Source organism: Aspergillus ambiguus (assembly GCF_047715705.1).
Source record: "Aspergillus ambiguus strain CBS 117.58 unplaced genomic scaffold BDV59scaffold_13, whole genome shotgun sequence".
NCBI classification, from domain to species: Eukaryota; Fungi; Ascomycota; class Eurotiomycetes; order Eurotiales; family Aspergillaceae; genus Aspergillus; species Aspergillus ambiguus.
The window spans coordinates 334,689-357,659 of NW_027395526.1; the positions used below are offsets into that span (position 1 = coordinate 334,689).

General features: G+C 54.3%; 6 protein-coding genes across 6 annotated transcripts; 1 reads left to right on the forward strand and 5 right to left on the reverse strand.

Moving 5' to 3' along the window:
* The first annotated feature begins 1,373 nt into the window (after nucleotides 1–1,373).
* BDV59DRAFT_23859 (porphobilinogen deaminase, dipyromethane cofactor binding domain-containing protein) lies at nucleotides 1,374–2,532 on the forward strand. The gene is made up of 2 exons (XM_073696027.1): nucleotides 1,374–1,655; nucleotides 1,711–2,532. The coding sequence occupies exons 1-2, from the start codon at nucleotides 1,406–1,408 to the stop codon at nucleotides 2,433–2,435; spliced, it is 975 nt and encodes a 324-aa protein (XP_073548542.1). The 5' UTR covers nucleotides 1,374–1,405; the 3' UTR covers nucleotides 2,436–2,532.
* On the reverse strand, nucleotides 2,493–4,771 carry adB (adenylosuccinate synthase ADE12). The gene is made up of 4 exons (XM_073689567.1): nucleotides 4,146–4,771; nucleotides 4,008–4,076; nucleotides 2,571–3,951; nucleotides 2,493–2,515 (listed from the first exon to the last, which is right to left on the reverse strand). Exons 1-3 carry the CDS (start codon nucleotides 4,186–4,188, stop codon nucleotides 2,789–2,791), a joined length of 1,275 nt encoding a protein of 424 aa, XP_073548543.1. The 5' UTR covers nucleotides 4,189–4,771; the 3' UTR covers nucleotides 2,493–2,515; nucleotides 2,571–2,788.
* Nucleotides 4,141–7,873, reverse strand: BDV59DRAFT_23892 (DnaJ domain protein). The gene is made up of 4 exons (XM_073696028.1): nucleotides 7,551–7,873; nucleotides 6,342–7,481; nucleotides 6,228–6,288; nucleotides 4,141–6,167 (listed from the first exon to the last, which is right to left on the reverse strand). The coding sequence occupies exons 1-4, from the start codon at nucleotides 7,645–7,647 to the stop codon at nucleotides 4,868–4,870; spliced, it is 2,598 nt and encodes an 865-aa protein (XP_073548544.1). The 5' UTR covers nucleotides 7,648–7,873; the 3' UTR covers nucleotides 4,141–4,867.
* Nucleotides 7,874–8,563: 690 nt separating this feature from the next.
* On the reverse strand, nucleotides 8,564–9,309 carry BDV59DRAFT_177134 (uncharacterized protein). Its single transcript, XM_073689568.1, has one exon. It carries the CDS (start codon nucleotides 9,288–9,290, stop codon nucleotides 8,808–8,810), a length of 483 nt encoding a protein of 160 aa, XP_073548545.1. The 5' UTR covers nucleotides 9,291–9,309; the 3' UTR covers nucleotides 8,564–8,807.
* Nucleotides 9,167–11,973, reverse strand: BDV59DRAFT_177137 (fungal specific transcription factor domain-containing protein). Its single transcript, XM_073689569.1, has one exon. The coding sequence runs from the start codon at nucleotides 11,712–11,714 to the stop codon at nucleotides 9,789–9,791; it is 1,926 nt and encodes a 641-aa protein (XP_073548546.1). The 5' UTR covers nucleotides 11,715–11,973; the 3' UTR covers nucleotides 9,167–9,788.
* Nucleotides 11,974–13,299: 1,326 nt separating this feature from the next.
* BDV59DRAFT_23819 (MFS transporter) lies at nucleotides 13,300–15,598 on the reverse strand. The gene is made up of 3 exons (XM_073696026.1): nucleotides 15,374–15,598; nucleotides 14,257–15,163; nucleotides 13,300–14,195 (listed from the first exon to the last, which is right to left on the reverse strand). Exons 1-3 carry the CDS (start codon nucleotides 15,465–15,467, stop codon nucleotides 13,412–13,414), a joined length of 1,785 nt encoding a protein of 594 aa, XP_073548547.1. The 5' UTR covers nucleotides 15,468–15,598; the 3' UTR covers nucleotides 13,300–13,411.
* Nucleotides 15,599–22,971: the final 7,373 nt, after the last annotated feature.

A 22,971-nucleotide genomic window follows, 5' to 3' on the forward strand; every position in this document is an offset into this window, starting at 1 on the left:
AATAACCAATTGGATCTCACGTGTATTTGATGTGACGAATATGACTTGATGTGATAAGTACTGTTATATGATTTGATAATCACATTTTGCTCCTTCTATGCCAAAGATATTCCTCATTCACCAATACCAAAAGAAAGCTGCCTATTTTGAAATCACTGACCGATAAATGTATTTACTACCTGTACCTACTAGATATCCCTTATGATTGCTTTGATCGCTTTGGTATCAGGTCACAGCATTCTATGGTGAATGACTGTGGTGTTGCTTGACACCAATCGACACGCATTTTCAGTATACTATTCAATTATCCGTATATTGATGAGTCTACTGCTAAGGGTCAATTAGGACTAGATAGTATGGTAGTCAGTTATGGGATACCTATGGAGTGCAGCAGATCTAGAAGCAGTGGAAGGTAATAGATAGACCCACTGCGAATAGACCTAAAGGCTGCTATTTTACCGGTAGAAGACCAACGCCTTCTCTTTTGTCTTCTAGTCCAACCAGCCAGAAACGGCTCTTGATTTAATGACGACAGGGCGGCGACTGGGGATGGCTCCTGCAGCACCACGCGGCTTTTCTTTCTTCTCCTCTAGGTCTCCCTTTCTCGGTCTCTTCTCCACCTCTTTCCTTTTCCTGTGTTCTTTTTGCCCCTTCCTGTCTCTCCCCTTGACGGGCACGGACGCTCCGTTTGAGATTTTCACCAAGGAAAGTGCTGTATCTTGTTGAAGGGGTAGGGAAGATGAAAGCAGAAGTAGAAAGGGAATGAGAAACGAGATGAATCAAGAGGGCATTAGAAATCGGCAGCAAGAAGATGCTTGGAACAGAAAGTAATTCTCATTTATGTCACTGATTCATCATATGGCAGCTCTCGTCGATAAGAATCATCGATTTATTTACTCTTACCCTAATATTTGGCATCACGCAAACACTAGCTCTAGAACTCCGTAGTAAATGGCTACCACAAAGATACGCCATTGGGCTCCTGGTGCAAGATATGACATATAATTTAGGCTCCCTGCAACGGATAGGTACAGTTGACGCTATAGAGTACCATCTCCAGCTACAGCATTGATGAGTGTCCTGTCAGCGGTTGATACTATGGCAATAGACGTTATGGTGCATGAGGTAGGTTACGTTGTATGCTAGAATATGGTATCACTCCAGGATCAATCATGTGTAGCCAATCGAATAGGTCTTGAAGAACAATATTGCAGCCATACACTACATCCTGACCTACGCGTATATAGGAGATATTAGAGACGTACTACCTACCCATCGCGGTATCGATCGAGTCATTCGATACTACGCCGTTTAGCGCCAAATGTGGGTTGACATCTAAGACACCGTACACATCCTCCCACAACAACCCACATCCGCAACACCTCCACCCCCATCGCCATCCAACATGACCGCACCGCCCATACGCATCGGCACCCGACGGTCCAACCTGGCCATCATCCAGGCCGAGGGCATCCGGGATCGCCTGCAAAAGACCGCCCCCGAGCAGGCCTACGAGATATGCGCCATCCGCACGCTCGGCGACCGCGACAAGCAGACAGCGCTGTACAACTTCGGCGCCAAAAGCCTCTGGACAAGCGATCTAGAAGAGAAGCTCGTCGCCGGCGAACTCGACGTGATCGTGCACTGTCTGAAAGGTAGTGAACCAGCCCGCACCCGTGGAGTGGCCCCCCACTGACGAAACGGAACCAGATGTGCCGACCAGCCTGCCGGCGTCATGCGAGCTCGCAGTCATCCCGGCTCGCGACGACCCGCGCGACGCGCTGATCATCAAAGCCGGCCGGCCGCATACGAGCCTGGAGAGCCTCCCCGAGGGCGCAGTGGTCGGGACCTCATCCGTGCGGCGCTCGGCGCAGATCCGGCGGCTCTACCCGCACCTCCGGTTTGCCAATCTCCGCGGCAATGTCGAGACTCGTCTGGCCAAGGTCGACGATCCGGCCAGCGAGTATGCCGGTATGGTCATGTCTGCTGCGGGGCTGGAGCGGCTCGGCCTCCAGCATCGCATTGACCAGTACCTGGGCTCGCGGGACGGGGGCATCCTTCACGCCGTCGGCCAGGGGGCCCTGGGTCTCGAGATCCGCAAGGGGGACCGGAAAATGCAAGAGGTGCTGGGTCCTTTGGCTGATGTGAAATCCACTCTGGCTTGTCTTGCGGAGCGGGCTCTCCTGAAGGCCCTGGAAGGCGGATGCAGTGTGCCGATTGGGGTCGAGACGAAGTGGGCGGCAGAGGAATTGAGGATGGATGCTATCGTTGTTAGTCTAGACAGCACCCGGAGTGTTGAGAACACAGTTATTGCGAGGGTGCAGACGGTCGACGAAGCAACTGCGCTTGGGGAAGAGCTCGCCCAGATACTGCTGAACGGTGGTGCTGGGGAAATCCTACAGGATATCCATACGAATCGGCCTCCGAAGGACTGACGGTGACCTTGTATAGATGTTATTCCAACCAATGATCAAGCACATCGACTGAAGCTGCTCGGCTGACCAGATATGTCACTGTATTGACCTAACCCAATATAATACACCCATCGAGACTAATTCGCAACTAATAAGAATATCAAAGAGCATCACACGTGAAAAAAATATGTTCTATTCATCTGCATCCATCTACCATGACCAAACATCATCAAATCGTCGATATAATTGCAATAGCGCATAGCAAACATACAGAAAGAGGATGGACCAGATTTCAATGGCCCACCCTTATGGGACAAGGAAGAAACCCACCTGTCGGACTTTTATCGCCGTCTATCTTCACCAACGGCACGACCTTACTCGCGACAGATCATGTCATCTCTAGCGGGACCGGTACCGATCCATTTCACCGGAACCCCGCCCAGTCCGCGCTCGATGTACTCGATGTAAGCGCGCGCGTTCTCCGGGAGGTCCTCGTACTTCTTGACGCCCATGGTGTTGGACTTCCAACCGGGCAGGGTGGCGTACTCGACCTGGACCTTGTCCAGCACGTCGGCGTCGGCGGGGATGGTGTTCTCGGTGCGGGTGCCGTCCGGGAGCACGTAGGCGACGCCGACCTTGATCTCATCGAAATCGTCCAAGACGTCCAGCTTGGTCAGGTTCAGGGCGGTGTAGTGGTTGATGGCCTGGGAGTAGCGGCACAGGACGAGGTCGAACCAGCCGCAGCGGCGACGACGGCCGGTGGTGACGCCAAATTCGCGGCCGACGCTCTGCAGCTTGTCGCCGGACTCGTTGAGCTGCTCGCTGGGGAAGGGGCCGGAGCCGACGCGGGTGGTGTAGGCCTTGACGACGCCGATGACGGACGAGATGCTGGTGGGGTTGAGGGAGAGGGCCTGCACGGCGCCGCCCAGGCCGGTGGACGAGGAGGTCACGTAGGGGTAGGTGCCATGGTCGAGGTCGAGCATCAGGGCGTTGGCGCCCTCGACGAGGGTGTTGGGCGAGTCCTTGTAGTTCTGGAGGAAGGCGAGCTGGTCGACGATGTGCGGCCCGAGGATCTTGCGGTACTCCTTGAAGCGGGCGATCTCATCCTCGACGTTGTACTCCAGGTCGCCGAAGCGCGCGCGGTACCCGCTCTCCAGGTTGCGCAGCTTGCGCTCGAAGAGCGCCTCGTCCAGGATCTCGCCGACCCGGATACCCCGCCGGGCAGCCTTGTCGCTGTAGCACGGGCCGATACCCTTGCCGGTGGTGCCGACCTTGCGACCGCCGAGACGGGCTTCTTCCAGGCCGTCCACGACGGAGTGAAGGTCGAGACAGACGTGGGCACGGTCCGCGATGAAGACGCGCTTGCTGGCGCCCTGGAGGCCCTTCTCCTCGAGAGCAGCCAATTCCTTGAAGAAGCTGGGGACGTGGACGACCGTGCCCGCACCGATCAGGTTCACGCATGACGGGGAGACCAGTCCGGAGGGGAGGATGTGAAAGTCATAAGTATTCGAGCCATGGACGATGGTATGGCCGGCATCTAGACCAGGATTAGCCGGGGCGGTGCGGACCCAGAGACAATGAAGGCGGACTCACTGTGGCCGCCAGCGGCACGGCAGCAAAGCGTAGCCTGCTGCGACAGCATATCCGTGATCTTGCCCTTTCCTGTGGGTGAACAATTGCGGTCAGTATGCAGTTGTCACCGGAGGACCCGGACATGAAGTCATTTCGCACCTTCATCACCCCACTGGCTACCGAGAACGATGGTGACACCCATGATGGCTGCGCGGACGAACAGACGGTCTGAAAATGATCGCAGTGAGACGGATTATCTGCCAAACGGGATCAATTGGCGCAACAGAGCGAGAGACCGAGATACGGATGCACAGGATATCGGCGAGACGAGTTCCAACAGGAGTCTCCCACGGACTGCGAGGCAGAGAGAAGCAATTGACGGAGGACTGGCAGGTAACAAGCGAGACCAACCTGGACCAGAAGTGTATATGGAGCAGCAGCGAGTTCGCGACTGTCAAAGACCAAAAAGCCGAAAGAAGAAAAGGAGGGGAAGCCGCGGCGGCCGATTTTATATAAAGTTTAAGCGCCGTGGCGGGTGAGTCAACGTATCGTACGCCTCCGGTTTCGACGCCCCGTGCGCCTATTAGCGGCGCGTATTGTATTGTTCCGTCTTTTTTCCCCCTCGGCGGGGCAGTGTCGCCGTATCAGGCAGGTGGCGGCCTCAGGTGCCCGCCGGTATCACCGTAGGGCTTAGGGCTGCGGGCTAGGGCTGGAGCAGTCACGGATTTATCCTCCCATCGGTGTAACTATACAAGTGAGGCATAAGGTAGATTGTCGTCAACAATACGCCTTAAAATTGCAGATGATGGAATCCCTCTAACTGCGCGCCCGTCCATTCCTGTAACCAACGCCGCCCCCATGCAATAAATAGATCAGAGCTCTCATATCAGCCGGCCGCCGTTCAGAATCCACTCTCGCATCTTGCCCAGCTTCAGGATACATTCCCGATGCAGCTCGCGAGCAACATCCCAGTGCTTCTGCACCTTGACGTCTTCGTCCAGTCCCCGCAGGTATGCGCTGTAGCCCCCCTTGGCACTCCCGGCGACCATAGTATCATCACTCTCATCCCCGCTGCCTCCCTTCCCGCCGTCCTCATTATCGTCACCTCCATTGACCCGCAGACGGGCCGAGTCCCCGACGGAGCCGACCCAGTTGGGCGCCATGCCGGTCTCGATCGCCTCCTGCCGTGCGTTGAAGTGCCGCAGGATGCGTGCGTTGAACGCGTTCCACTCGCGCATGTAGCTGTTCATCTCCGCAACGTATCGGTCCCAAGCTGCCCGCGGGAGGCCGAGCTGGGAAGATCCCACACTGACGGGGATCAGTTTCGGGGGTTCAGGTCGTTTGGGGGGATTTGGGCAGATCAGCTCCCGCGGCCGGATATCCCGCATCGTGGTTCGAGGTACCTTGGCCCGGGACTCGAACGGGAGACTCGCGTGGATGTCCTGGAGGTCATCAATGCCGCCATTAGCAGTGTATGTAAACGGTGCTGTATTCCCAAGGTTCTTCATGTCGAACAGTTTGCTCGTGCGTTTGGCGCTGTCGTCCTTCCCACGGCCACTTGACGTAGGGCGGGATTGGGGTCGCTCGCTCTCCTTCCCGGAATCGGAGGCCGGTTTCGTAGAGCCGGTATTGCCCGCTGGAGGCGCCGGAACATCATCATCCAAGTCCATCGCTTCCCCGTCGTCCCCGGCTCGAGTCGAACTGGGGGTGTTGCTACCGCCCACCGTCGATCTGGCTTCCTCTGCTTCAGTCGATACGCTCGCGGGCTGCGGCGCGGGGCGTAATTTGGTAGCTGGCCGGGCAGGCTTCCGGGGACTTCGCGGACGCTGGGCATTCGTTGCGGGGGACTGTTGGGAGCCATCGTCCATCGGCATGGCGCGCAGCATATCGCGGAATTTTGCGGCCCAGTCATCATCCCAGTCACCTGCATCGAACTTTGCGCCTGCGAACGGGGTGGGGTTCTGTTGAGGTGCTGCTTCCGCGGAGAATTCGTGAGTTGATGCGTTCGAGGATTGGGGAGCCGACGTAGGTGTGTTTCGGTTCGAAGCTTTCCCAGCATTGAGTCCCGCTGGGGGCTGACTCTGCTCGGTCGGTTTGGATGCAAAGAATGCAAGGTTATTCCAATCCTCCACTGAGAACGGCTTGCGCAGGTTATCATGGCTGCTGCTTTTGAATGCGCCACTGTAAACGGATCCGTCGTCAGTAAAGCCATAAGCTACACGAGCAACAGGGGCATCATACTTTCCAAAAGCTTCCGTACCAAACACCCTTCCGGAGGAAGCTGTACCGTCCGAGTCATGTCCTACATAACCACCGTTAGTACTCATTCCTGTTGAAGCGCTGCCTGATCCTCACCATTTCTAACACCCTCATCTTGGTTGGCACGAAAGTCCGAGAACTTCTTGTGAGCGTGAAGTCTACTCCTCGGCACAGCCTTGGGCTTGCGAGCCGCTGGAGGAGCGTCATCCGAGTCATCCAAGTCACTGGAGCTAGTCGACGTGTAATTCCGGCTACTCCTATCCTTCCGCAACTTAGGACTCGCACTCTGGTGTCTCCTGCGTTCGTCTGACGTCGGGCTGGAGGGGTTCGTCCGCGAACGCGGCTGCGGGCTACCGGCCGAATCACGCGGCACGGACGAGCGTCCCAGCCACTCACTCGAAAAGAACGTCTTCTCGCCGCCAGTGCCGGCGTACTTGGACCCGCTGCGTTCGACGTCAGGCGTGGTAGAGTGCGCGGCTCGGTTCTGGAACCCGGCGGCGGCCTTCCTAGCGGTGGGGGAGGGCGCGGCGCCAAAGAAGTGCGCGGACTGGGGCCGTTCGCTGCGGTGCGCACTCGTGTAGGAAGAGGACTTGGGGGCCATGGGTTCATCGCCACCGGCAGCAGCACGCGGGGCGAATCCCTGCTTCTTCTTGGAGGCGGAGGCGGACGCCGACTGCGGGCGCGCCGAGGAAGACGACTCCGGGGTCGCGGGCTTGCTGGAGGGACGGGACTGCGACGCGAAGTACTCGTAGGCCGACTTGGGCATGCGCGGGCCCGCGTTGCCAAACTCCGCCGCGCCCCCGGTGCGCGGATCGAACCGCGACCAGCCGTTCTTCATGTCTTGGAACCCGCGGTAGGCGTCCGCGCGCGTCTGTCCCTCATCCTGGCCCTTCTCCCAGGGTTGTTTGGGCGCCGCGCGAGCGTAGCTCGAGTAGCGTTTCGCGCCAGACGACGGGCCCTGATGGTAAGACTGGGGTCGGCCGGAGAAGGATTGTTTCGCGGCGGACTGCGGCCTGGTGGAGGCCGTGGAGGCGAAGTTGTTCGCGGCGGTCTTTCGCGGGGTAGTCGATTTCCCTGGTCCGTAGAGCTTCCCGTATCCGGCGCGCAGGCGGTCGGTATCGTACTTGAGGCGTTGCTGGGGGTCGCCGAGGATCTCATGTGCTGCTTGGATGGCTTGGAACTTGGCGATGAAGTCGGTTTCTTTGCCGGGGTTTCGATCGGGGTGATACTTCAAGGCTGGGAATCAAGCACCTTGGTCAGCCTGCATGCGGCCCCACGAGACAGTAAGTTCAGCAGACAGCCTACCTAGTTTCCTGAACTGCTTCTTGATGTCCTCCGTCTCCGCGCTGGGCGTCAGCCCCAGGTCCGCGTAGTAGTCCCTCCGGACGTCTGCCTTGACCATTCTGAATGAGTGTGAATCGACGAGGGCAGCCGGATAACACGACGCGAACGTGGTTCACCAGAAGTTGAGCGGTTCCCAGCGGTCGTTGTGCACATGACCTGGCGCGGGGAGGCACAACTGGGGAGGTATTGGAGAGACACCAGTCGAGTCGGTCTGGAAACGAGCGACGAGGGCGAGATGACGAGACCCGAACGGCGGACGAAGGGAGGAAGCTGGATGGAAGAAGTAGTGGTGGTGGTGGTGGAGGTGAAGTCGCTCGATCGCAAAGAGTTGGAGGCGGAAGGAAAATCGCAGCAACGAACGGTTCCTCCTCGGTCTAACCCGTAAGCAGAAACTTCAAAACAACGACGGTCGAACGGGCAATGTCTACCTCCGGGTCCACGAGGAATCCCCTGCACTGGGAGGGTTGTCTCTGCAGGCAGCGATGTTTATTGCAAATAATCCAGGCTCTACAGCCCGTCGGAGAAGGATGAAGTTTTTCCAAGCGGTTCGTGGCGGGAAACGAACATGATCTGCCCTGGAGGGACTCGGACCAACAACACACAATCACCCGACTGGGAGCCCCCAATGCGACAAGGTGGGCGACGATGCAAGCAGGAGGAAAATCCCAGAACAAATAAAGAAGATCAAGAAAGGGGCCCTCGATCAGAGCTGCAGGTCCGGTTGTTGCGGATGGTCCAAGCGCAGCGTGGATCGAAGATCGCAAGAACTACTAAGTGCTCCGAATCACTCGAGTCCGGCGAGGGGAAGGACAGAAGGGAGACAGAAGAGAGGAAAGACAGGGTATAGCTATGTACGATGCGAAGAGTTCGACTACATAAGACGATAAACTTCGTCTGACGCCGTGGCCCACTGGACAACTCACAGTCGCCCGTTTGTGCCCAATTGCTTCATTCCTGGCTGGACTCGTCGAATGGTCAGAATCTTTTCTTTCGCCTATATATGTCTCGCAATATACACAAATTAACATCCCCAGAGGTAGGTATAATATCAACCAAGAAATCAAGTCAAGAAAGAAACACAGTTGCTGCGTGAGATCATTTCGCCCACTCCTTGTGACCTGAAGACCGGGATAGACAGAGGGCTGGAAACAAAAAGACAAGAACAGACAAAAAGAGGACGATCAGGTAGAACGAAGGAAACAAAAGACAAAACTCCAGTTAATCGCCAGAGGGACCAGAGCTAGGACCAGGGCCAGGACCAGGACCGGGACCTGATCCCGACCCCGATCCCGATCCTCCGAAGAAGTAGCCTTCCAGAATATCATAATTAGCGTTCTCGCTCCAGTCGTGCTGGAAATCCACCGCCATTCCAAACCCAAGGTCGATCCCCACGCTGTGGCCGACGCCATGCCCCAACGAAGGCATCGCCTGCAGGTTATACTCGGCATTCTCGTCGGATCCCAACCCCATCGCGCCATCCGTCCCGGAAGCGTCAAAATCCAAAAAGTCGAGGCTAAGCCCCGTAGAGGGCTGTTCCTGCTCGGATGTTTGGAACTGATGCTGATTGGGATTAGCAGCGCTGTTCGGTGATGACCCGCTTTGTTGAGGGGACTGTGAGTAATAATATTGCTGCTGCTGCTGCTGCTGTTGCTGCTGCATCTGCGGCGAAACAGGCCCTTCGAAATTCCCGTAGTACTCCATCGACGGCGTCCTCTGGGCCGGTGGTCGTGCGGACGATGACTCAAACTCTGGCCGACCCGGGAAAGATTGCGAAGGCTTCCTTGCGCCGGCACCCGACGGTCGTTCGAGAACATTACTGTTGTCATTGAAGAGGTCCCCCAGGTTCATATCGAACCGCGGTAACGGCCGCGACTGTCGGTTTTGCGTCGACCTCCGAACCGCGCCATGAGGTCCTCGCGGTCGGTCCGCCGTATATCGGCCATATTGCCGAGGGCGACCAGTATACGGCGCGGTTAATGGATGCGCAGCGGCGAGGCTAGCCTGTGCAGCAGACAGATCGACCTGAGAGCCGAACCCAGTCGTCGATAGGCACATCTGAACGGTTGCTTTGCTCATTCTTTCAAAAGCATCCCGACATGCTTCGGCGGGGGGACATTTTTGCATCAAATCACCCAGGACGGACGTTGCCGCTAGTACAGTGAAATCAACCTCGTCGAGCGTCTAAAGACATCATCAGTATCAAGACACAAACCTTGTACAGACAAAACATACCAGACGACTTCGCACCCAGGGCGAATGCCACAGTGCATATAAGAAAGATATACCTGCCATGAAGATATGATGCGTGGCCAGGTATGTGTAGTTCACCAAACGCACACGATGCATCTGGCGATATATCCGAATCACTTTCTGGCCGGCCTCCGCGACTTTAAAGTAGATGTCATCTTCGTCGTCCGCCTCATCTACATTCGAGAATGAAGGACTGGACACATCTTCGGCCGGCGTAACTTCGTCTGCCAGTTCAGCAGGTACGGTGAGGCTTTGCTGATACAGCATAATCACGGCCTGCCAGTAATTCAGCTCCAGGAACTCAACCGGAAAACGGACCCCCGTATCACGCCGTGTCGGGGCACTATGCTTCCACTCTGCGAGCCGCCGGTGCACATCCTTTCTCCAAGAACGGAAAGAATCGAACCCTTGGAGGAAGGGCGAAGAGACATCGGACCGCATAAATCGTCGTGCAGCGTACGGGGCCCTCTGTCGCGCAAAGCGCGCCTGCTGGTGCTGAAGGACGTCTTGGATTTCGGACTGCAGCACGCGGAGTTTGAAGTAATGATGAGCAGCATGTTTGTAACTGGGGGCTCCATCTGGCGGCGCCACTATCCCGGACTTGGTGATGTATCTGTCCTCCAGCAAGGACGGGAATTCAGTACTGATAGCCTGATCGCTAATGCCAAAAGGCCGACCAACGCAGCAGCTGACGAGACGGTCGAAACTGTAGACGCACCACCAAAGCCGGCGACGTAGATCGCGGACCCATTCTCGACGGCCACGCTCGCGGGTGTCAATCCGAGGGGCGGCTTTATCGTCACTCTTCGGCGGATTTAGTCCCTCGTCTCCGGCCGAATCGATGCCAGCGTTGTCCTCGTAATGGAGACCCAAGTCGACCGCCAGCCGCATAGCCACGCCGACGATATACCAGAGTCCGGGCGCAACAGGCCGCAGAAGGGCAAAACTAGCGAGGAGAAGCACGGCCTGCAATTCTTCCAATGCGCCAAATCCGTCGGGCGACGATGCCCCAAGGAACGATTCCAGGTGGATGATCGCAGAGGCATGGTATTCTTCCGGTTGGTGCTGATGGCTCGATAGCCGCGGCTTTTTGGACGTGGCCGGCGACGAGGAGCGGCCCCGTTCACCGGAACCTTCATCCGTCTTTTCCTCGAAAATAATGCCGGCGCCGATAGCGAAGACGATGTTGAGGGTATAGAGGCTGCGGGGGGAACGATTCTTCTCGTCTTCGGCATATGTCCGGTCAAGCAGCTCCATGAAGTCGGCTCGGTGGAGGATAGGGATCTGAGGGTTGGCGTGTTCGAAATACAGGTTGACGAGTTTCTCAGCCAGCTCGCGATCGGGAAACGTGGCGCACTTCATCATCGATCTGGTCTGGAGGCCGAAGAAGGAATCCCGCATGGCGCTTCCGGCCGTCCCTGTCGCACTATGGGGGAGGCGTTCGTTCGGACGCATCGGGCCGCGTTCTGAGACGTTAGATCCGACGGAGCTTTTCACAGCAGCGAAGACGACACGAGCGAAGGAGATCCCCGACGTGGAACCCAGATATCGGGGATCCGAGGTGCCCTGGACCGACACCATCCCGATATTGGATACGAGGTTGTGTATCCGCCAGTTGTCTTCGTTGTCATTCCCCTGGTTGTTCTCAGAATCCGAGGCACCCTCTGGTGTTTTCTCTGTCTTTGCCACGGCCGGTTCTTTATCTTTCTTGACCCGCACCAACTTGTCGGAACCTTCAGCTGTCGACGGCTCCGCGGCCCCTGACCCATCGGAGGCCACGGTCTGGGGCTGGGCCGGATCACCCCCGGCCTCAACCTTGATGGCTTCTTCTTCATCGAAAGCGACAGCTTCCTTGAAGGCGACCTGGTTGTCCATCAGGAGCTTCTCCAGGTACGTCACACGAGCCTCGAGGAAGTACACATAGCTGCGGGGGATCTCGCGCTTGGTGATGGGATCATAGCCGACGCAGCGGACGCCGGCTTTCTCGCAGGACTGACAGCGGGGGAGACGCTGGTCGCAGCGGTTCTTGCGCAAACGGCAACGGTTGCATGCGGAGACATTGCGGAAGGAGGAGGGATTCGAGGCGGACGACGCGGGGGGAGCGGGAGGCAGGGTGGCCGGCGCATGTTGCTGGGACGGGGCCGAAACGTCCGGTTGGGTCGATGAGGCCTCCGCCGGGGGATGGGGGCGTTTCCTCCCTAGGGAGGTTGGTGAGATCGGGGAGGCAGGGTTCAGCATGACGGCAAGGGCAGGAGGAACGGCGCAGAGGCGCAACCATGTCTCGACAACGGAGTTCTGCAGGCAGGCGGGGAGGTCGTAGTATACCGTAGACCCAGAAACGAATCAGCATGCATGTTAAGCCATGCGCCAGGCGTTGGAGGGTCGCGCGTTGACAGCTCAGCTCACGGGAAACGGGCTCCTCAGTCGTATCCCGATCCGCGGACTTTGTTAGTCTCCGAGATGATGGTCACAGGCAATGAATCTGGTTGAGGGGAGAGACGGTCGCAGCGCATGACGGAGGCAGTTTAACCACCACCCCACTGCAGCACTAACAACGGCGACAGAGAACGAACGAGTGAACCAGCGCCAGGAACGTCGGAGAGGATTGAGAACAGAAAAAATTGGGAAGTTAGATACGGCAAATTGGTGGAGTCCGAGTTGGATGGCACTTGGAGCAACCCCGGCACCTAGAGACTTAGTCCCGCTTAGTGTACATGGATCCATCCATTGTAAGCCGGTTCGTAACGGTTCTGGACGATACGCACCGGGAGGGGCCCGGAAGAGACAATAGACTTAGGAAGAACTGCGTTGGTAAGGGAGTCTCCATACAGAATCGCATGCGGTGGAAGCATTCGCACTCTGCAAAAAGGCCAATGTGCGAACATGAGTTGGAGGTGCGCAGTGGACGTTGGACGGTATACATCGTAACCATACCGTATCCGGCCCCACACGTGACGCGGTGCGGCAGCGCGCCATGCGGTTGGTCCGTGATAAGCCAAGTCCGCTTTGTCATCTGGGCGTCTACAAGTCTACAACAACGGTACGAAGTAGCGGATCAGATACCATCTGCTCTCCCCAAGTTGCTACCTAGAGGATCGGAATGGGTAGGAATGTAGTGCAAGGAGGGAAAGCAGAATTCTCATCTGTTTCTGATCTCCTGAAAAATCAATTCTGCTCTCAATAAGAGGTTGGATATAATGGAAATGACAAATAGCCTCCCAGATGCATAACAGATGTGCTCAACAATGCCTGATGAAAAAAAGAAAGAAAGAAAACCCAAAAACAGAAGGCAGATGTCCAAGCCTCCCCCATGCTTTTGAAGATGCATCCAGTCTATAAACCGCGCCATCACCTAGTCTTGAGTCATGATCTAACCATAACCAGAAAACGACAAATAACAAAAAGAGAAAGGTAAGAGAAAGGTTCAAAAGTGACCGAACTGACAACACCAATGGTGTTTGCGACATGACGGAATTAAAAAAAGAGATAAGAGATAAAAGAAAGATGGCAAGAAAACAAATGCGGGATGCAGGGCAGAGCATCCAAAAATGACGTAAAGTCGACTGGACAAGTCAGTCGTGCCCAGACTTCTCCAAGACTCGTGTCAGATCGACATTGGGGATTTCAGAGTCGTCCATGCTCGTACGGGTGGAAGAGAGAAGCCTCCGCACTTCTTCTGCAGTAGCGTCCTCCTTACCGGCAGTGTACGGGCCCCGCAGGACGTCCTGTTCACTATCCATGTCGCTAGCGTTGGACTTGGTCTCGGCGTCGTCTTGCGTCTCACTCTCCTCCATCCAGAAGCTCTCGATAGCTCCGATGACGCACACCAGGCCGCAGGCCCACCAGGCGAGGATGGAGTAACCGCTTTCGAGGCCCTTGGAATGAAGCAATCCAGTGACAGTAGGGCCGAAGGCACGGCTGAGACTAGCGGTGGAAGCGGCGGCACCGTTAATGGAGCCAAGAACTTTCGAGGAGGGGGCTGCATTGGCCAGGAGAATGGCGGTAGACGGGAAGGCAATAACGTGGAAGGTGATCTTGCTAATCAGCGCCACGTATACCGCGGTCGTTTGGAGGAATTCGGGGAGCAGAATCAGGTACGGAACGGCGAGATAGAGAGGCGGCCAGACGAGGAGGACGAACCGGAAGGTTCGCAGGGTGCCGAAATGACGGACGACGAAGGGAAACAGCCAGAGCTGGGCGATCATGGAGTAGACACCCTGAACCGCAAGCATGAAGCCGATGGTCTTCGTGGGGAGACCCAGGCCGCCGGTAAACTTGAAGGGAAGGGTGATGCTGTCGCTGGATTTGGGCGTACTCAGGAACACTGGCATCAGCTGGTCGAAGGAGACGCTGTGGCTATAGTTCTGTCAGGACCAAGTCTCCCCAGTCGAATAACATTACGGTAGAGCAAACTTACTATGCGAGAATCCCGTAGGCGATAATGTTGAAGACCACCTGTCGGGTAAACGCCTTGGGAGGCTTCTGGTTCTTCATCTGGCCTTCAATGTCGTCTTCGACCGCCAGGTTGTCGGTCTCCTTGACGGGGGAGAGACGAGGGGAGGATTCGGTGCTCCGGTACTCCGGGGGCGGAACATCGTCGTAATCAAAGTATTCCGGAGCGCTGAGGTCGATCTTCAGGTCCTTCTCGTCGGTAAGCTCAACGCGGGATCCCGTGCACCGCGCGATCAGCCAATTCCCCATGTCCAACCCTGGGTCACGGCGGAACTTCTTCTCGGGGTGCGTCTCCTCTAGGAACAAAAATCCAACGACAATGCCAACAAGCAAAACAATAACGCAAACCAGGTTGGGCAGCAGGAACGGGAAGCGGTCGAGAATCGTGTTGCGCTGGAACAGCCACGGATAGTTGTCGCACGGCTTTGCCAACGCACCGCCCATCGCGGGCCCAATGATGGATCCCAGGCACCAAACAAATGGCATGATCGAGTATGCCCGAGGCTGGTGCTCCTTGACGGTCACAATCTCCGCCACCGTGGTCTGCAGCACACCAATGTTCCCGTTCAGTAGACCTCCCAGGGCCCGAGCCACCATGGCACTGGCCAGATTCGGGGCAAACCCAAAGGCAATCATACTAATGGCGGTTCCGATCAGGCCCATGATGAGCACGGGCTTCCGGCCAATCTTGTCACTCATGCGACCCCAGAACATGCCGGCGGAAAACTCGGCGAAGGTGAACGAGGAAGTGATCATGCCGGCGTAGAGGGCAATTTTGCGGTCATTGTCTGTCACGTGGAACGATTCTACCATGTGATAGACATAGGGGAAAATGGACATGAAGGCAATTGGCTCGCAGATGCGGCAGAGTGCTGGGCAGACTGTTAGTCGTCTGGCGTTCAAACGGTCCCTTTACCCAAGTTGGGCCAACAGAGAACAAAGAAACGCGGAAAGCGACATCCAGACAATCAAAGGCACAAGTCCCAATGGCAAAGGCAATCGGTCCCCTTTAAGACATGCATCTCTTGCATGAATAATTGGGCGCCAAAAAAGAAAAAAAGAAAATTAAAAGAGCGACGTACCTAGTACAAAGAGCTGGCGGATAGGGAAGGCGGACCAATCACCGGGGGCGTCACCATGCCGGCGGGCTTGTAAACAGGACGGACGTTTGAACATCTTGTCGGTGTTGCTGCAGAAGCCGTCCTTCACAGATTCAAGAGCCGTTAGGCCGGATTAAAACAAACGGACGGGAATTCGCTTTTGCGATGTCCTTGCAAGATGAAGAGGACGTGGGTCCCAAGTGGAATGTGTCGTTTTTTCGTCGCAAATTCTCCGGTGGCCCTGAAGGGAGGGAATGTAGCAGCGATAAGATCGTTGGACTGAGGAAGGGAACGTTGTTAAAGGAGTTTGAGCATTTCTTCCCCCTTCCGTGTGTTGATCACAGGGAGCCCTTCTTGTTGTTCGGCCCGGCGGGGAGTATATGGACGAAGAGGTGACTGGGACTGCGGGTAAATTGGCTCAATTGGGTTGCGACAATCTGATAGGAAGCAGTGATACTCTCGCAAGGTTGGATGAAGAAACCTCCGAGCAGATGTACAGGTGCAGACTGGTGAGAGGAGAGAAACAATGAAGGGGTTGAGGGGAGAGTTGTAGATATAGTTGAGGGAACCAGTAGTGGATGGGAAAATGAGACGAGAAAGGGCTGGAATGGAAGCAAGAGATCAGTTATATTTAAAGTCAAAAAAAAAAGGAAGAGAAAAAGAAAAAGGAAAAAGAAAAAAGAATTTTTTGAAAATAAAAAAAATAAGGTAGGAATCCCTGGAGAATCCGATCGGGAAGGGGAATTAAATGAAGTATTTGAAGTGGATAGCCCAGATAGGTATGTGACCAGGCGAAAGACCTAAACATTAACGGTGCAGCATCTGAGATGACAATGATGGGTTCCATTTCGGTTACAGCTGTACAAAAGGATGCATGATGCAGTCGACAGCAAACAGTCAAGGATTCACGGGATCCACAAGTGGAAAGTGAAAAGGAAATAAAAAAAAATAATAATAATTCGAGGGGGAGGAAAATAATATTTTATTTGATTTAATCTTATTTGATTTCTGGGAGGATTTTTAGGCTATGATCATTTCAGCAGCAGTGGTGGAACAGGTGCAGGAGGTTTGGAACGGAGCCATCCGACTGGATCGTACAGGACGACAGGCCAACCAGGGCCGAAAGTGAGGTACCACCTTGACGGAAGGGAGAACGAAGGAAAAAGAAAAAGAAATCGGCCTAATAATTAAAAAATAAAGATGATAAATAAAAATAAAATTCAAAGAGGAAAGAAGGGAACTGAAAGGGGGTGGAGCCAATCGCAGAGCGCCAGAAACAGAAATTGCTCAACCCCAAATCCATACATCATTTTAGGAATTTATCTACGCACTAGTAGCTTCTTTTCTCCGATCCCACGGCGTTCAACCCCCGCCACTACCGGACAAGGAGATGTGACCGCCTCACTCTCCCGCCAACATCTGTATGCATTCAATACGGTAGGAGGAGGCGGTAAGTTAGGTACGTCGGCATGAGCCCTCGATTCTGTACGGAGAACATCATTGCCCGAATTTATCGTCCGTGATCTTCGAAGCGTCGGCGAGTATCAGAGAGAGAGCCATTTCCATCAACCCAACACGGCAAATGGGAAGATCAGATACAGATCAAGGGTGGGAATGAATCAATCACCAGCTAATGTCAGACCATCCCCTCTATCTCATAGCGCCTGGGAGGGGCCAAAAGAAAACAAAAATAAAAATCAACCAAAATGAATAATATAATAAAAATAATAATCATCATTATGGGATAATAAAAAAAATCAATTCCCCAAAAGATTTCAGAGCAGCCACCGCCGCAGATTGACCGGTAGACCCATCGTCTTGAGCCCTGGTCTCCGGGGAAGAACGAAAAGTGTGTATCGAAAAGCGCGCTAACTGGTCCATAAGGCAAGGATGATCCGCTTTCCAGGAGTCTGGTTTAGTGTGACTTAGTGAGATGATAGATCTAACAGTCTCCGGCCCACATTTTCCGCGGTGTCCTGCTCATCCCCCGGCCGTCCAGAAATGATCATTACCCTGGGAGGGGAGACGGGAGACAAGTACGAACCCATCTCCTTTTCGTCCTTTTGTCCGTGTCGAATTTATTCTTTTATCTTCCTCCCGGGCTAACGAACCCGGTCCACTGCTCCGGAATTCTAGAAAACTGGGCCGGATACTCACACCACAGATCCGAACGTATGACGTCTCTACGGAACAGGGGCAAAAAGGGGGATCACTTCTGAAAATTACATCGGTTCTGCTCTGAAGCCAACAATCATTCAGAACGGCAGGGAAACATGCAGTGCCATAGGATACCATATGCATTGAAAATAAATGACAATAAAAACCACCATGGTTTATCGCATACAGGACAGGGATGCCAGCACACAACGGTATTGAGGGGGTTATCGGGACCTTAAGATGCGGTGTACGCCACTGAAGAGTGCAGGGCCCCAGATTTCGGTACGTCGGCCCAAGATAGATAGCTTGAAAAAGAAAAGATGATCAAATACCACGAGTACGCCGTAGAGAGGCGATGAAGGCACCGAGAGAGAGAGAGTAGAATGGAGAAAAGGGGAGACAAAACAAGGTCATCGTACAAAAGTGGGCCTTGTACTGGTAACGATGAGCTCTGGAGGCGAGTATCTACAGAGTAGGTGGCTAACAGTCCTGACGGCGGTGGCCACTCTACTGGCATCCTTGACGTCCTTCGCTCCATAATCTGGTCGCGCTCTTAATGGAAATGCCTCTCTGCAACAGCTCGCCTCAAATTGTGGATTGGGAATGGAGTGTAATGATACGGTACCTGAGAGCCCGAGATCACTGAAGAAAGGATCCGACGCCTGTGAAGCGAGGAGGCCAAACAGCGTTGCAGCAAATATTAAATACATCATGATTGGCGCTGCAGGCGGAACTCTATCCTCTCTTGGTTCTGTCAGTCTGGATGGAAATTCATGAATGTCGCGATCTGGTGAACGACGTAGCAACGTAGATATAGGACGAAAATCCTCGAATCATCCAAAAGGAGGAATGATTCAATACCACTACACCGCACATATCTTCCAGAGCAATCAGAATCCAGTTGACGTCATTTCGAGCCCCAATACGTACTAAATGCTGGGGGAAAGGAGTAAATTCCACAGGGCGTCGTACAAACGGCTTGCTGCCCGACAATTTTTTTTCCAGCCTTCTTGATCTCCATCCATCGTCCTGATGCTCTAGTACTACTCGACGAGTATAGGCTTCGATATTTATGTTCCATCTTCATTTGGAAGTACACTGTAGTAGGTTAAGCTAAGCTCCATCCACCTGTCCAAAGATTGGTAAATGAGAAATTCGCCTAGTTATGCAGTTATGCAGGGCATGCATTCGTTCTCCGTTCCACTAAGGATAGGAAGCTTAAGGCGGTCGGCAAGGGAAAACCGGGAGACTGGAACTCATGGGATTTGGAAACCCGCCAATTGTTCTGAAATACAGGCCCATACGGGGGACACGGATCTACAATACGACAATACGTAACAGACAATCAACCAGACTGCCACGCTGCATAAGATCTCCTAGTCCCTGGCCGGTGCAGGTCAGATCCGTGCGCCCTGCGAGTCAAAATGGAGGTCAAGAAAGGGGAAGAAGCCCAATGGAAGAAGGGAAGCTGCAGGTGATCTCCTGACCGACACGATGATGACTTGGACAGTGGGCGCGATATGGCCCAAGGTCCAATGAAGGCCCCTTTGCCGCACTTAGTGAGAAGCGAAGGGTAGCAACAGCGGGGGATTTGCAACGTCACAGCTTCATGGCAACAAATACGTATCTCGATAACTGACGCCAAAGAAGAGAGATCCTGTATGGCCGTTGTGGATGGACAGATGTAGACGACAGGGAATGAACCTTGGCTCCCACGCGGATAGATGCAACCCTAACCACGGCTCTTCGGGCGATCATACGTACCAGAGGCAAGCAATCAAGGACATCCACGTCGACCATCCGTGTCGATAGCACTCGGCTTCATCCCAATACAAACAAGATGGTAAACCATTGTCTACCTCCCCGCAGCCAATGCCAGTGTCTCCTTGGTGATTCCGACATGGCTACCCCATCGCTTCTGCGGTCAGATCAGGTCAAATTCTCCGCCAATGCATGGAATGCATGTAGTTGATGTGGACAACATTTCTTCGATCCGGGGGCGACTGGGGGTAGCCGGAAATGGCGCCGAATAATCGGTGATGATCTGGCGGTGACAGCGCAATGCTCAGCGAACGATTCCACACGGGAACGGGACAGAGGTGGATAGAGGCTCGGGGTTTCCAGCTCAAGTGATCATGATCGTGTCCGTTCTGATAGCCATTCGGACAGTCCGGAGGGAATAGAGAACAGCAGAGATGTCATCATAATGTGCCTAATAATGATGTAGCCATGTATGCATATCAGATCATGTGAGGATAGAACTCCCTGCTGGCATCAGGGATTATCGGGAATTATTGGACGGAACGGAGGATGAGACATCTGGCACGCGCTAGGAATGGCTAGCATCCTTGGGTCAATCAGCGTGTTGTTGGCAGGTTGAGATGATGTCCTGCAGCTGTACTCCGTCCTAACTGTCTTGTTTGAGCGGGGGGCAATCAGAGCCCTGAGAAACCCCGACAGTAAGCGGTGAGGAGGGGCAAGGAGGGGTCTGCAGGATCTGCTTGGGTACATAATACCAATGCAGGGCAGGATTGGAAATTCCTCTTGAGGTCCTTGCGCTCGGTCGATTCCCCTGGCTTCCTTCGTCATAGGCCGTCTGGAGGTTAGTGATGCTGTTAGGTTGGGCAGGAATGAAACCGTCGTCCATGAAGCAGGTTGGTAACAATCTCTAGCCATGGGATACCCCTTGTCTACTTTGCAGAGTGCAGACTTTGGAACATACGGTGAGCGGGAGAAAATGCCTGATCCGATACACAGCCACGCCGAAGATGATCTTCCATGCTGTCGTTGATGTAATTATTCCGACGACTTGCTTGAAGCTACATGTTAGATCCACGGCTTGTTGTCTTCCTGGAGACGGGGTAACTGTTGCAGCCTCCAGGAGCTCCAATGTTTGCTACTATCCCTCATCAGGCATTGACTGGTTATCAGCCTTCGTCAATTGGCCCTGATGCTCACCGAAATTCATGTTTCTCTGGGGATGCAAGCTATGGTACAGATAACGGCGGTGTGGATAGCAGCACTTTGCCTTTTACTGCGGGCTCCGATATTACAATGTATCCTGTGCATATATCCAGGGCCCCCCCTAGGAATCGAATACCATCCATCAGTGGCCCAGGAGATTATATCTCAGCCCAGTGGCTGTCTGCGAGGCGAGATATGAAGTATCAGGCTGGCTGGAGTTTAATTGAGGTCTAATAAGCTCCTTATCGGCCTGCTAGTGACAAGCCACTCGCTCCTCGTTGGATGGAGATTGTCCCTCTACGAGCGATCGATCCGTACACGCAGCTTGCGAGCCATTCTGTCGGGTCCATCGTGGGAAGTTGTTCGGGGCTGCGATTGTGATGTTTGCCGTGTAGCCTAACCGAGAAAAAGCGGTCTCTTCCATGCCGGAGGGGTAGAACAAAATCCTTCTGGTGTCTATACGCAAAGCATTCCGCTCCATTTACAACGTCTACGGAGTCTTTGGGCCGAGTGCTCCATGCGGGTTCCATCTCGGCCGTCTATTCCCGCCTCTGAAAGCCGAGGTCGTTTAATTTGGCGGCGGTGGGGTGAGATGCGAATTCCTCTCCACTCCGGAGTATGGAGTACATCATGTACGAAGGACATGGGTCCGTTTCAAAGAGATCAATCATGGCCGTGGTGTCGCTGCGGTGGGTGTATTTCCTCATGTGCTGTGTCGAAATATTCTAGAACTGGACTGGCATTATCCCCGACCACGGAAATACCGGAACACGGGACAAACTAGCATCATACAACCGATCATTGTGAAAATAATTAATTAATAATGACCAGTCAGTAATCGTAAGAAAAAGGATGCGAGTGCGGATGTGGCGGACGAGAAGACCCGACACCAAGATCCCTGAAGGTTTTGCCGTTCGCAAAGATCTATCACGGTCAGTTCCGTTAACATTCCCAAGTGCTGGAGGATAATGCTGCTTTTCGCGATGTACACCGACTCTCCACCGGGCTTTAGTGATCGAACCCTGCTCTTCTCAGACCCCACTGTGACGAAAGTTCTTCCCCCCCCTCCTCCCAACAAAAGCCGGATGTGAAAGAATCCTCCGCGGTCGCAACGATCCATCCCGTGTGATAGTGGAACATGGTCCTCCGCCAATTCATTGGTAAGGTACCTTGGTATGAAAATGAACCCACGGCTTTGTACGCGGGAACGGACAGAGCTCCCCGGGCCAATAGCATATCCAACTGTGTGTGATGTGAAACTGCCAGAGGATGGGGGTGAAGCACTCCAGTTTTTCTATTCGTTCGAAACCATTCAACCCGGCGCCGGGGATCTTCCCCGGAACCGAAAAAGTACGACCCATGGTACCTCTGATCACGGTTGACCGGTGGAATTCCCAGGCACTCCCGTACCAATTTACCCTCAGGAATGGTTCACGTCGTGCCTCTGGCGGTCAGAATGTTGGTGTCAACCCCCCTACATTCAATATCCAGCAATAAGTGGTGCCATCAAGCCGCCCTGACGAAGGGGCGCTTCATTTGGCTCCACCTCTCAAGGGGGAGACATGTACGGGATGATGATGCGCCAATCAATCCCCGAATCTTTCCCTGTCCTGCAAAGTTAATCCGCTAAGAAAGGAAGGGAAAAACGGGATCGGGAAACAAACTAAAGTACGCCGAGTAAGGTTTCCATTGTTATTGGGAGACGTGAGACCTCTGTCTAGGAGAGCCCGTTTTCCAGCATTCCAGACTAGCGCCGTTTCTCAGCTCTACACTTAGTTCGACCGAGTCTGCCAGATCCTCCGGGGGGCAAAAAAGCACCCGCTCTCAAAGCCTAGGATTCCTGGGTTCCAATGCGACCTTCGCTAGATGCGAACGGGATCCATGATCCGGTGCCGCGGCGACGGATAACTATCGTGGATCCCGGTGAAGTCACTAACTAACTAGCCTTGCTTCCAACCGCCCCCCCTGACCGTCCTTTTTGGCCACCCTTGTTTTTGGAGCTGTACTTTTCGCCCCGACTTTTTTGCCTTTCGGAATTTGCGTACTATTGCCCCCTTCCCCGCTATTTTTTAGGACCGTTTTAGCGGCTCCAACTATTTGGGAGGCCGATCATGTGAACTGCACGTCTAACGGAGCCACCCTGACTCTTCCGGTGGCCATCCTAAGTTTTCACAGCGTACGCAGTAAGTATCTGCGTCTGGAAGGATTAGCCTAACGCAACCCTCCCCCTTCCCGCGGTACCTGAATCACCTTCCTATTTGTCCATCGTTCGATTCTCCCGCGGAACCGCTGCGCTCCACTGCGGAACCTTCAAGTCGGTCGAACATGGGGTCTGAGAAGAGCCCGCATTTCCTATCGCGAACATGCCCAAACGTGGCAAGTCGCGATGTATTTCTTTTTCCTTAGCGCCAGGAACGAAGACCCAGGAGGGTGGGGAACAACTGACACATGACAAGCTG

Excerpts from the sequence above, each read along its gene's own strand:
- BDV59DRAFT_23859 (XM_073696027.1), top strand. The coding sequence starts at position 1,406 with ATGACCGCACCGCCCATACGCATCGGCACCCGACGGTCCAACCTGGCC. Across the intron at positions 1,656-1,710 it reads GATCGTGCACTGTCTGAAAG|ATGTGCCGACCAGCCTGCCG; the intron begins GTAGTGAACCAG and ends AAACGGAACCAG.
- adB (XM_073689567.1), bottom strand. The coding sequence starts at position 4,188 with ATGGGTGTCACCATCGTTCTCGGTAGCCAGTGGGGTGATGAAG. Across the intron at positions 4,077-4,145 it reads TAGCCAGTGGGGTGATGAAG|GAAAGGGCAAGATCACGGAT; the intron begins GTGCGAAATGAC and ends GTTCACCCACAG. Across the intron at positions 3,952-4,007 it reads CCGTGCCGCTGGCGGCCACA|ATGCCGGCCATACCATCGTC; the intron begins GTGAGTCCGCCT and ends ATCCTGGTCTAG.
- BDV59DRAFT_23892 (XM_073696028.1), bottom strand. The coding sequence starts at position 7,647 with ATGGTCAAGGCAGACGTCCGGAGGGACTACTACGCGGACCTGGGGCTG. Across the intron at positions 7,482-7,550 it reads GAAGCAGTTCAGGAAACTAG|CCTTGAAGTATCACCCCGAT; the intron begins GTAGGCTGTCTG and ends CTTGATTCCCAG. Across the intron at positions 6,168-6,227 it reads GGTACGGAAGCTTTTGGAAA|TGGCGCATTCAAAAGCAGCA; the intron begins GTATGATGCCCC and ends ATCCGTTTACAG.
- BDV59DRAFT_177134 (XM_073689568.1), bottom strand. The coding sequence starts at position 9,290 with ATGGAGTACTACGGGAATTTCGAAGGGCCTGTTTCGCCGCAGATGCAG.
- BDV59DRAFT_177137 (XM_073689569.1), bottom strand. The coding sequence starts at position 11,714 with ATGGACAACCAGGTCGCCTTCAAGGAAGCTGTCGCTTTCGATGAAGAA.
- BDV59DRAFT_23819 (XM_073696026.1), bottom strand. The coding sequence starts at position 15,467 with ATGTTCAAACGTCCGTCCTGTTTACAAGCCCGCCGGCATGGTGACGCC. Across the intron at positions 15,164-15,373 it reads CCGCCAGCTCTTTGTACTAG|CACTCTGCCGCATCTGCGAG; the intron begins GTACGTCGCTCT and ends CAGTCTGCCCAG. Across the intron at positions 14,196-14,256 it reads GCCTACGGGATTCTCGCATA|CCACAGCGTCTCCTTCGACC; the intron begins GTAAGTTTGCTC and ends ACAGAACTATAG.